The sequence below is a fragment of the Dasypus novemcinctus genome, chromosome 1 (assembly GCF_030445035.2).
Source record: "Dasypus novemcinctus isolate mDasNov1 chromosome 1, mDasNov1.1.hap2, whole genome shotgun sequence".
Taxonomy (NCBI): domain Eukaryota; kingdom Metazoa; phylum Chordata; class Mammalia; order Cingulata; family Dasypodidae; genus Dasypus; species Dasypus novemcinctus.
Genome location: NC_080673.1, coordinates 21,115,479 through 21,128,256, shown reverse-complemented (window position 1 = coordinate 21,128,256; position 12,778 = coordinate 21,115,479). Strand labels below are relative to the sequence as shown.

General features: G+C 43.7%; 1 protein-coding gene across 6 annotated transcripts in view; it reads left to right on the top strand.

Annotated features, from left to right (window-relative positions):
- The window catches only part of PALLD (palladin, cytoskeletal associated protein), a 467,101-nt gene that overhangs the window by 420,286 nt on the left and 34,037 nt on the right, over positions 1–12,778 (top strand). For 4 of the 6 annotated variants that reach the window (XM_058309553.2, XM_058309467.2, XM_023583763.3 and 1 more), the window contains one exon: positions 3,005–3,625. The exons of the other annotated variants lie outside the window; for them this stretch is intronic. In XM_058309553.2, the coding sequence (XP_058165536.1) occupies positions 3,005–3,625 (621 nt within the window). The remainder of the gene's footprint in view (positions 1–3,004; positions 3,626–12,778) is intronic. 6 annotated transcript variants of the gene reach the window in all.

Sequence of the window (12,778 nt, the reverse complement as noted above, 5' to 3'; positions counted from 1 at the left end):
TTCAACTAGGGTTGTTTAGAACTCTTGGCTTTTCAACCTTTACACAACATTTCTAAGAGGTTCCATTCAGCTTCATTTCCCCATTTCATTTTCAGAGAAAGGACATGAGAAAGATAAGGGAAAACCAGGGGAAAAGAAGGAATTTTTATAACAAATAATTTTTAAGTAATATGCAAATGATATGGCCAATCTTGCCTTTCTGGCACCTTTCGAGTCTCTGCCTTTTTATCTCTGTGAAAGTCGATCTTTATAAAAATAGCTTAGTGATGATTGATTGAGGAAGTGATTTAGAATTGTGCATTGCATCACCTCTGAATCCAGGTGTCAGATCTGCTTAACTCCAGCATTTGAAAAAATAAGTGTCATTTGCACAGAAATCAAGTTGGACACTTGAAGATCCAAATTTTTTGATCTCTCTTCCTTTCCCAGTGCATCCAGTTCTCTGCATATTATATTCCTCATCCATTGCTGAACGACTGGAAAAGTGGAGGAGTGGAAAACCTAACCACGTCCTTCATTGCAGTATAAATAGCATCTAAAGCCCTGGAATGCCCGTTTGTTGCTTGTGAAAGCAGAGAGCTCGTGGGGTCCTGTGTCCTGGGCGATCACTTATTACTAAACGTAGCACCTCGGCAGCTGGAAGTCAGCTTGGGTTATCAGACATGGTGACTTGTAAATACCCCAATGAGTGGGCCCAAACTCTGGGAGAAAGTCAGAACCTATCAAGTGGTGGTCTAAGCGTTCCTGCCCTAGCTTCGTGGAAGACTGGCTTCCAGGAGCTGCTCTCTGATCCTGGGGCACCCAGTTACAAGGAATGAGACGATGCCGTGGCAGCCGTGGCAGAGCCACCACGCCCAGCTGTTTGCTGATGCCAAGCCCAGCTTAAAAATACCTTAAAACACAGCTGTGGCCCAGCCGTTCTGAGCCCAGGCTATCACAGAGTAGGGAAATAGGCAGGCCACACAGATCACTCCCAGTCCAGGTGCAGAGGGCACTTAAAGAGTGTTGATGGTTAAGCATTCCAAGAATAGGGTACGTTTTGTCATTGCTAGGAAATACAAGAGAGACAGGAAAGGCAGGGAGGTCAGAATGAGAGTGCTGTGACCGATTTGGGGGCTAGTGGGTGGTTTTTGAGTTCTTTTCCCGAGCCAGTCCCAACTACACAAACATGTACTGAACAGCCCACCCAACCCACACAGACGCTTGGCACATCCGCAGACTGTGCATCCCGGCCCAGGCGTGGCCGCTTTGAAGACACTCAAGTTCCCCGCCCCCTGGACACACACGGAGCACTTTGCTGCTGGAATCTTGGATGTTCTGCCTAGACTAGGCAGTATAGAACCATCTTCTCTCTAGTCTTTTCAGCTCCCAGGAAAATGGAAGGACGTCCAGTGTTCACTGGTCTTTCCAAGGATTGAAGTGTAAACATTTGACTGCGTAATTAAAGTAGGGAACAGCGGACGCAGGAAGGAGTTTTTAATTTCTTTGCTGATGTTCCCACATCTAATGATAACTTGATAACTGCTTTGAGGTTTTTTCTTTGTTGTTGTTGTTTTTTACTTTCTATCAGTAGCTTCAATTCCTTTGAGTTTTGGAAAGCTTAATTTTTGAAGATCAAATGACTGGATAACAAAGTTTTGAGTTTCATTTTTGAGTTTTAAAAGGTTTAACATTAACAAGCATAGCTTGGGAAGCGGTTGTGGCTCAACTGATAGAGCAACTGCCTACTATATAGGAGATTCAGGGTTTGAACCCAGGGCCTCCTGACCCGTGTGGTGAGCTGGCCCATGCGCAGTGCTGATGTGTGCAAGGAGTGCCCTGCCACACAGGGGTGTCCCCTGTGTACGGGAGCCCCACGCACAAGGAGTGCGCCCTGTATGGAGAGCTGTCCCGCGCGAAAAAAGTGCAGCCTGCCCAGGGTGGTGCTGCACACAAGGAGAGCTGATGCAGCAAGATGACGCAACAAAGAAACACAGATTCCAGGTGCTGCTGACAAGAATACAAGCGGACACAGAAGAATACACAGCAAATGGATACAGCAGACAACTGGGGGTGGGGGGGGGAAGGGAGAGAAATAAATAAAAATAAATCTTAAAAAAAAAAAAGCATGGCTTTACCTATTCAGGGAATTGTTGCTGTCCATACCATTTTCTCTGCTTGCTGTAGTGCCACCTTCTGTTGAAGTTTCTTTTGACAGTCATTGGTCACTACTTAACCTGACGTGAAAGAAGGAAAGCATCTTGGATTTAAATAATTGAACTAATAAACAGGAAAGCTCTTGAGTGAAACAGAGTGAGATTTTAGCTAATTTTAGGAAACTACTAGCTGCTTACTAGCCTTTATTATTACAAGAATTAAAATCCAGACTACCTCTTCTCATTGGAAGATATTTGGGGCAATTGTCTGTTTTACATATAGCAAAGAATACTGCTGTGCATTGGGGTTTATATGTGGTTGGCAGTTCAGCGTGCAGTGCTAACAATTTGCATACAGTAAAGGCTTTTTTAGGGAAGAAATGCAGAGGTTAAATCAATTTATGATATTTATTGACTGCGGAGTTGACGGCATTGAAGCAGACAGTTTGGGCCAGCCTAAATCTGCCAAAAAGAACTTAAATCAAGTGTGTTTTTTCTTTTAGGTTTCTCATTCTGATAGAATTCTTTTTTAAAAACTGGCAACAAATGAGAGGACTGAGAATTCTGGTTCTGTTAAAATGAAATATGGCTTCTGGAAGTGGGACAGAATTTCCATCACGACTTGTAAACTGGTTTGGATCCCCTTAGGTAGAGCTTAAATAGACCCTGAAACACCCGCTCATACTTGGTTCTTTGTTCAGACCTCCCCACGGGGAGCACACGCCACGGCGCGGGCTGCTAATACCTGGGTCACCTGGGACTCTTGGGCTGGCCCAGACGGCAGGTTCAGGCAGCAGGCTCGCCCCCCTGTCTAAAACGAGCGTGCCCTTCTCTTTGGCCCTAAGATCTCTTTTCTCTCTCTCCCGCAGGGACCCTCTGGCAATCCAGCAGCTGCAGCAGCAGATCCGCCTGGAGCAGGAGGCGGGCGCCCGGCCGCCGCCCCCGCCGCCCGCGCCCGCGCCCGCGCCCGCGGCGCTCGCCCCCGCGGCGCCCATGCGCGCGCTCGCCGCCCGCGCCGCCATGCAGCCCGCCGGCGCCTTCAACTACGCGCGCCCCAAGCAGTTCATCGCGGCGCAGAACCTGGGGCCCGCCTCGGGCGCCGCCACGCCGCCCTCCAGCCCCGGCTCCTCCAGCCTGCCGTCGCCGCTGTCGCCGCCGCCCAGGCCCTTCGGCCGCGCGCCGCCCTTCGCGCCGCCGCCGGGCGCCGAGCTGGAGGCCGCGTGGGGCCGGGCCTCGCCGTCGCCGCCGCCGCCGCCGCCGCCCGCGCTGAGCCCCGGCGCCGCCTGCCCCGGGCCCGACGTGTTCCCGCCGCCGCCGCCGCCGCCGCCGCCGCCGCTCCCGGGCCTGGGCCCGGCCGCCCGCAGCCCCTCGCCCCCGGCCCGCTTCGGCCACGGCCAGACCCCCGCGGCCTTCCTCAGCACCCTGCTGCCCTCCCAGCCGGCGCCCGTGGCCGTCAACGCCCTGGGGCTGCCCAAGGGCGTCACCCCCGCGTGAGTCCCGCGCCGCCCTCCCCGGGCACCGGTGGCCGCAGGGCAGCGCCGCGCATCTGTGTCAGGGCCCGCGAGGCCGCGGTGCAACCCCGGTGCTGCTGCACCATCTCCACGTATTTCGCTCCTGGCCGTTTTTAAAAGTTACACCGGCTTTACCCGGCTATCCTTGCATAGCTGCCTTACCGTTAATACGAGCAATACTTTTTCCCCTGAATTAAACAGTCCAAGAGTCTCATCAGGAGCTTTCCAAAAATCTATGCAATAGTCTTGATAATTACGGCCTGGTGGTGGTGTGCACTGGCTACCGTTTTTGAACACTGGGCTAAGTAATCCATGCATCTCATTCGATGCAACATTCCTTAGAAGTGTTATTGCCCCACTTGAAACTGAGGAGTCCAGGAGTTAAGTATTTTGCCCAAGAACACATAGGCAGGAAATTGGGATTTGAATCCATGTCTTGACTCCAAAATCCATGCTTTTACCACCAGTAATAGATTTGGAGGGTTAGTAAGCATAAACTTAGTGTTTTTGAAATGCCTAAATTTAAATAGAGCTAGTAAGCAAACAAAGAACAAAAGAAGCAAGCCTTTGCATACATCTAGTGATTGAAAGGATAGGTGGGAAAACCTGTCCACGTCTTTATGTTGTTGATGCAAGTCAGTCGGGGACACTGCCATCTAGTGACGAAATGATGATACCAGTTCTGTGCTTGACCAGTAGGGTAGATTTCTGTGGCTTCCCTGCCTTGCTCTATTTGTTGACTATCTACATCACAATGATGACCCGGCAACCCTCTGAAATCCTTAAAACACTGTACGAGGCTAAATAAGATGACATCTACTAAAGTACAGTACAGCCTTCAAAAGAAACATATCATAAGGTGTTTGTCATATTCGAGAGTAAAATGAGTAAAAGCTAGCTCTTATTTTACTGATGAGTTAAAAAATGAGTAAGTTCTAACAAAGATCAAGCTAGTGACTATATCTCAACTCTTCCTGCTGAAGTCCTGCTTTAGAGTTTACCAGAAGCCCCGCACTGCAGAGAGACAAGGGAACTGTATTAAAGGGTGAAAATCAGAGGACCTTAGAATTCAGGTTATTTTCTATTGCTGGGATGTGTTTAGTGCCACCTTAAAGACACGCGTTGCTGTGTCTGACTGATGGGTGCATCAACAGAACTTCAATTAGTGCCTTGGTTTGGTAGGAACTTTCTAAATTTCCATTACTTGCATTCTATATTTGAAATCTGACGTCTTAAATCTTTATTAGAAGAAGCAGAGTCAAATGAATATGCTGGGCTTCTATCGAAAGTTGAGTCAGTCAGCTTGTCTGAGGAAAACTTTTGTCTTTCTCCCCTACTTTTCTGTGTGAGCTTTCATTTGGCTGCTAGGTAATGAAGTATTTTCTTGCTAAAGAAGCTCTTAGGGATTCAAAAAGTAGGAGTTGATTTCATGACACTTTTGTCCTTTTCCCATCATAAATTGCTTACCAAGCCTTCCTTCTCTGGAAGATAAATATTATATAGACAATTTCTCATATAGAATTGATAATAGATGAGTCTTTCAAAAGGCACTGGGTGGGGAGCGAATGTGGCTCAAGCAGTTGAGTGCCTCCTTCCCACATGGGAAGTCCCAGGTGTGGCCCCTGGTGCCTCCTAAAAACAAAAACAAACAAGGAAACAAACAAAAAACCAGCTCAGGAGCTGATGTGGCTCAGTGTTTGAGTGATGGCTTCCCACATACAAGGTCCCGGATTCAATCCCTGGCCCCTGTACCTCCAAAAAAAAGGTATTGGGTGGCCATGCCTTTTATCATCTTAAGAAGAAACAAACGGTAGTTTATTCTGATCTTTGATCTTGAAACTCTCTTAAGAAAATATGCAGTTTTAAGGGCTTACCTAAAGTAACAGAAGCACTTGTTCCTTATTAGCATCTATCACAATTACTTATTTTATGGAGTCAAAATATTTTATAATTGTTATCACAGAGTACAGTAGCTCCTGCCATTTCTTAAAAATTTTTGGAGAAGTCATTCTGATTTTGTGGCTATGGAAAACTGTACCCAAAGACAGTTATGCGCTGTGACACCAAAGATAAGTGGCAATACCAGGCTTCAGGTGTTTAGCTCTATGCCAGCCCAGTGAACCATAATTACATGGTTACCTTTTTGTCTTCAATGAATTTTCCTGTTGCTAAGTCACACAAAGTTGAAGAATTCAATTTGGTTTGATACAAATGCCTTTTGAAATATTTTTGCTCTGACATTTTGTGGGATTCATTTGCATTCTAAATTAAAAACAATTATCCATCATTATAACTCAGTTTGCCAAAGATTGGGTGTCCCTTTCAGGGGTGTCATGGTGAATTGACATCCTTGAACTTGTAAAAACTGCCAAACTATTGTCCAAAGAGTTGTTTTATATATGAACTCCTTTCATTTATATTTCTTTGGGAACTTGTGTTTATGGGTTTATGATGTGTTATTTTTTATATGCGTTATTTCTTTGGCTGGATGGTTACCATATATGGGTGCCAGTAAATGGATTTTACACATGACTCTGTGAAGTAGAAATTCATTAATTTTTTTTTACCTGGTTTGTTTTACAAAAATCTTAAAAGACAAATTTCAGATATCTCAGTTTTCTTAATAATCAGTTATATACTTGGTATTTTTGATTGTGTGTCTAGCATTGTTCTTATTTTAATCCGGAAAAGAGTAGGTTTCTAAACAGTCTCTGGAAGTAAAGTTCTGTTTCTCGTATGTCTGGGTTGCAGAGACCAAGGCAGGGAACACAGGCCAGGGATGGCAGTGATAAACCACAGAATGAAGGCGGCAGAGACAGTAGGCCTCCCTCAGAGGAGCAGCCACCGTGCGCGGCCACTGGCTGACTGAGGTTCAGGGAACCTCTGCATGTGCAGTTCCTCCTGGGTCTTTCTTTTTTCAGGCAGCTACATTCTTCCGCAAGGTTGCTGAGGTCACTGGCAGAGAAAATATCCCCCTGCTTTAAGCTGTTGACAGACACAGATAGGTTGACTAAATCTTTCAGATGGAGGCCATGAGGAGAGCATGCCTTAGAACGAAATCTGTTTGCACTTCTACAGAATTAATGTATTCTACTCCCCTCACTTGCTGACAGTTACTTTTGCAGTTTGCATCACTGTAACCCTTTTCCTCTATACCGTAAATCAAGCCCTCAGAGATGGTGGGAATGCAGAGGGTTCAGGAGTGCCGCATGGGATAGTGCAGTGTTTCTGTCTCTGCGGGTCTCTGAGCGTCTGTGCTAAGTCTGAAGGGTGAACCTGATCAGACCCAGCCCCGGGAACCTGGCTGCCCACCTTCACATTCTTGCAGTCTTTTCTAAGGGAGTACCAGGTAGCCACACTGCTAGGCTGCTTTATATTCTTAATTGCCTCTTTTATATAAATAGGTCTTTGGCTTGAAACATTATTCCTTGTTTGTCACAAGTAAGCACTTGTGTCAATAAGAGCATTTATGCAGATGGATTAGTGAGAGTTTTTATTCTGTAGGCACTTAGCTCTCCGCAGACATTATCTCGTCCCTCTTTTCTCCCTGATGTATAGGAAAAAGGTTGGTGGGTGCACTGTCATAATTCTTTACCCAAAGTGAGAGGCACCAAAGAGGTGAAAGGATTTCCCAGCAGTCTGGAATAAACTTGAGCAACGAAGGAATAGTATGATTTAGCCTCAGCTAATCCCTAATAAATCTGTTATTTCTTTTTGATCAAAGAAAACTTCTGCAGAAGCAACAAAGCAAAACAAAACCCCCTGAGTCTTAAGGAAATGTTGGTAATAGATTTAGTTGTACTTGTAAATTCATAATATTGGACATTTTATATAGTTTTCAAGTTAAGATAATAGCTAGATAGAAATCATTACAAAAAGGAAGAAAAAGGAAGAAGACAAAGGCTGCATTGGATCTCACAGACATTATCTCATTGTTTCTGTCTTGCAGACAACAGGTAGGTGGGGGCCTTGTAATTCTCCATGCAAGAACAGAGGCCTCCAGGAGTTGGGAGATTTTCCAGGGTCTTGGAATGGGTCTCAGTAGGGTCTAGTCTCTCTGAAGATTCCACAAAAAGCTGTATCCCATCCTGGGCGAGTATTTCCCAGCAAGTTACTACGAGTTCGTAGTGATTGGATCATGCTTCTGTTGAAACCTCTTTGCCCCAGAGGTACCTGGGAATCAGACTTGCTCAGACCTGGGTGCTGCTTACCTAGTTCTACAGAGTGAACAATAGGTGTAGCCTCTGCACATGCAACGAGTTTGTTCTTTAGAGAATCCAAAAGGTAATGTGAGGGGAGGTTAATATTAGAATCAAGTTATCTATTTTCCTTTAAATATGAGCTTAAGGCACCCACTTTTTGTACTTGAATGCCTTAGGATTAGCATTATAATACAGTTTAAAAACTGAGTTTGTATATATTGAGCTCTTTAATATATTAATTCATATATCCCATTCGTGAATATGAGGGATACCTAAAAGGCAACATCTTAATGAGTTTTTTCCCTCTTAAGGTTTTTTGAATTTAGTTACCATCAGATTTCACTGATAGGAGAAAAAGAGGGCTTTTCATAATTGAACGTTTTCTCTGGTTTCTAGACAGGCATGTGACTTCTTACATCAGTATTATACTGTAGAGATTTCAGTTTCTGAAATATACTGACAGAATTGACCTGGAATAGTTTATCAAAAGATAGATGCTCTCTATTATTCAGTAGCAAAAAAAAAAAAAAACCCTGGGAGGTGGTTAAATCTGGAAGATTTTACCTTCCAGATGCTTGTGTATATGTTTGAGAGGTTTTACTCCTAACCACATGAATATTATTTAAAAATGGCAGATGACTTACTATTGCAGCTAGAGTAAGCAGATCAGTCATGTCTTTTACAGAGTGGGGCTGAGTGTGTATACACTGAAGTATTTACTGTGGGAAGCCTGTTAAGAATTGTTTACCAGTTAACATTTGCCTCTGAGTATGGATTTTTATGAAGAGTTCTGGTTTTGGTAACTGTTTACTTTGAATAAGCTTTTGTTCAAATTGTATAAACCATCATGAAGGAGATTACCTCTTTGTCACCAGATACTCTTTTATTTTCCTAACAAGTTGCCGCTCTTCATTTATCAAAAGTAGTTGACATTTGCTGGAGCACACTCACAGCCATCTTACATTAAACTTGAACACAGAAGTAGCTTTGTAGGAAAAACTTAACTCAGGTGCCAAAACTGCCTCAAAAACGTTTACTTTTCTTACCTGCTGCCTCTTCTTTCCAGAACTCCATTTTGATTCCTAACCTTACTCACAGTAAACACTATCCTCACTTGTTCACACAATTTTCTAAAGTGTTTTCTGAGTTATATTACTCAATGTGATTCTGAAAAAAAGAAGAGGTTCCATATTAAAATAAGTGTGAGAAATACTATATCATCTCCGTCTTTCTTTGCAGTTCTCGCTGTCTCTCTCTTGATCCTGCCAGGCTCCTCCTGGCTGCAGGGCCTTTGCACACCCACCGCTCCCTGTGTTCTGCACACAGTTGGCACCCACCTGTCATTTCAATTTCAGCTGTACCATCAGTTCCTCAGAGCTGTGATTGACCACAATGATCATACCCATCGATTCGTACTCCTGTCCTGTCATAGCACTTACCGCCTCTTGATATGTCCTTTCTCCCGTTCTTTTTTTCCCCCTCTTATCCTCTCTGCTACCCCCACCATAGAATGTAATCTGTCTAAGTGCAGTGACTTGCTGTTGTTCCACATTGTATTCCCAGCACCTAGAATAAACATGAGCAGAAAAAAGGCAATCAGGAAGGGCTTACGTGTGCATTCTTGGAAATCTGGTCAAGAATTCTTGGCATCTTTTAATCTCCTACTCATTCTTTTCCCCTCTGGCCCTTCTTTCTCTGTGATGATATTTTCTGTTTACCTCTCCAAATACACTCTTAACTGCTGTCAGGTACTGTTCTACGCTTAATTTGCATTAACGCATGTAGTTTTCCCAACAGCCCCATAGATACATGCTTTTAATATCCTCATTCTACAGAGGGGGAAACTGTGGCACATGACCAATAAGTAATTAGCTCAAAGTCACACAGCTTTTGTGGAAAAAGAGATTCTCACTTCTGTGCTTTGATTCATACTGCCTCTAAATTCTTCCCTCTCCCCTCTCCACTTGTCTACATCATCCTCTCTTTTTTTTTTTTTAAAGATTTTTTATTTCTCTCCCCTTCTCCCCCCTCCCCCCCAGTTGTCTGCTCTCTTTGTCCATTCGCTGTGTGTTCTTCTGTGACCGCTTCTATCCTTATCAGTGGCACCGGGAATCTGTGTTTCTTTTTGTGGCTGTCATCTTGCTGTGTCAGCTCTCCATGTGTGTGGTGCCATTCCTGGGCAGGCTTCACTTCCTTTCGCGCTGGGCGGCTCTCCTTACGGGGCGCACTCCTTGCGCGTGGGGCTCCCCTACATGGGGACACCCCTGCGTGGCAGGGCACTCCTTGCATGCATCAGCACTGCGCATAGGCCAGCTCCACACGGGTCAAGGAGGCCTGGGGTTTGAACCCTGGACCTCCCATGTGGTAGACGGACACCCTAACCACTGGGCCAAGTCCGCTTCCCTCCATCCTCTTTCAGAGTCGGTCTTTGATACTGCATCTTCTGTGGGCTCTTCTCCAAGTCGTTCTAGCCAATATTGCTTTCTGTCCCTTTTTTAATTTCATTGCACTTAGAGGACCACATAGTTTGTTCCTTAACGTATTCCCCCTAGATTTTTGTCCTCTTGTGATCAAGGAACATTCTTTCAAATTTGGCCATCTTCCATATCACATAGAATAATGGTGAGACTGTAGTGATGAGGCATTTTGTTTTATTTCATCTTTATGCATAAAAATTTACAACACATAGTCAAAGCCCATGATGTTATCAGGCAGTACAGTCACTTACTGTCGAACCATTTTGTTCTAGGCATAATGGAATTTGTATTGATGTATTGGCCTAGCACTGTGCCTTCGTAGATACTTAATAAATATTTGCAGAGTAAGTATTGGACTTTTAAAAATCTTTCAACTGATTGATAACTGGATTTAGAACCACAAAAATACGTGCTCAAACTATGTAAGCGAAAAAAAAATAAAGCCTTAGAATTAGGGGGACATAGGGAATAAGGATTAAGAAAATACCTGTCTAATGCTGGTATCTTGATATGTTTAGTGAATTAGCTTGTTAAAAGAAAGATATAATGGTTAGGGTTTTTATGTGGGTCAGAGTAATTTAATTATAGTCTTTGAAATGATGAAATACCTGGGTGGCAGGAACCCATTTTAAGGTGAATTGCTTCCCTGTGAAATGCCCCAGAGCAGTTGTTCTAAGTCTCCCTAAAATTGTCAAGTGTACTGAGAAATACTTCCCAGTCAACAGGACTTATTCTATAGTGAACGGACAGGTGTTTACTTGTTCAGGGGTTTCGTTTCTATCTTTTAAGAAACCAGTTCTCTGCTTCTCGTGCTTAGGTGATCCATTCTACTTTGATATTAGCCCTTTTGCCCCTTTCATATTTGTGCAGAGAACACAGCTCTCAGTGTAGTCTGCCTGCAGAAACACTGAAGTCTTCTGTCATCAAAGGCTGTTCTTCATCGCATAGTTGTACAATTGGCTAGGTTGTATGAACTTAGGGTAATAATGGGAACCCATGTGTTCCAAATAATATCTGTGAAGCAGAGAGCTAGATATTTTCTAGCCTTCAGTTTTACCTTTCTGGTGAATTAAAAACCTAGCTCTTTTTGTTCTCAGATGTAAGGCTGTAATGAAATGCAACACAGAACTTTATTTTTAAAATTTCATAATTTTTATTCGTCCTGAGCCTGACATTTTAGTGGTGTTTCTTCACACTCAGATGGCTGGCACAAATTTTCTTGACTGAGGAGGGGAGGTAGAGCAAGGCCAGAAGTGGAGATAGACAGTACGAGCTTTCAGTCATTCCACAAATATTATTTAAGTGTCTACTATTTGACAAACATTGTGATGAACAAAAGAGTCATGGTGAAGGATATACAATTTAAAAATAACATAATAAGTGTGAATAGAAGAGAAAGTGCAGTTTGAGGAAAGAAAGCATGGCACAATAACAAATGGGGTAGCCTTGTCAGGGATGTCAGACACAGTATACTTTGACAGAATTTTTAAATTAGGTATTTCTTCTCATAAAATATGTAATAAGCAAGAACATACAATATGCATGTACAATTTAAAGAATAAGATGAAAACCTTACCCATTTCTAGTACCTTTGAAGCACCCTGTGCAGCCCTCCCTGTTGCATCCTGTCATCCAGAGGTAACCACTGCCCTGAATTTCTGAGTTAATCAATCTCTTTTTGTAATGAGTTTTCCATGTATATATGTTCTGCTGAGCTGTGTTTCCCAAACTTTTGCATGCGTCAGAATTACCTTGAGGGTCTGTAAAAACAGATTGCTGGGTCCCAGGCTACAGTTTCTGATTCAGTAGTTCTGGGATGAGGCCAAGAATCTGCATTTCCAACAGCTGCTGGTGGTCCAACAAACATTCTTTGAGAATCACTGTCCTAGTAGTGGAATGTTTAGCTTTTGCCTGTTTATAAATGACATCCTACTGTATTTTGCAACTTGCTTTTTTTTTACTTGATAATGGTTTTTTTTAAATATATCGTTGTTGATATGGGTAGCTATGTTTTATTCATTCTGACTGCTGTATACAATTCTATTTCTCATTCGTCTTTACCCACATCCCTGTGAGAGAAAAGGGAGAAAAAGAGGAAGCAATTTGCTTATGAAAGCAATAAAAGCGATCCCACACCCATCTAGCATCCTGAACAAATGACCTCTGGCTCATTCAGAGTAGGACACTGTTACTGCCCTTCGGAAGGAAGGTTCTGAGATGTCATCTATGCTAAAAGCCCTAGGTTCTCTGGAGGTTTAGGAGGTTTGGGGTGTAGCAGGCACAGCAGCACCTGTACACCTCCCAGGGCCTTTAGTGTTAAATAGACCTTACATTATGGAAAATTGACTACCCTAATCAAATTAAGATAGAAGAGGAAGTAACAAACGTAATAAGCATTTACACTGAACTAGGCACTGATGTTGAATAAATGAAATGCAAAGGGTCAGAAGAAA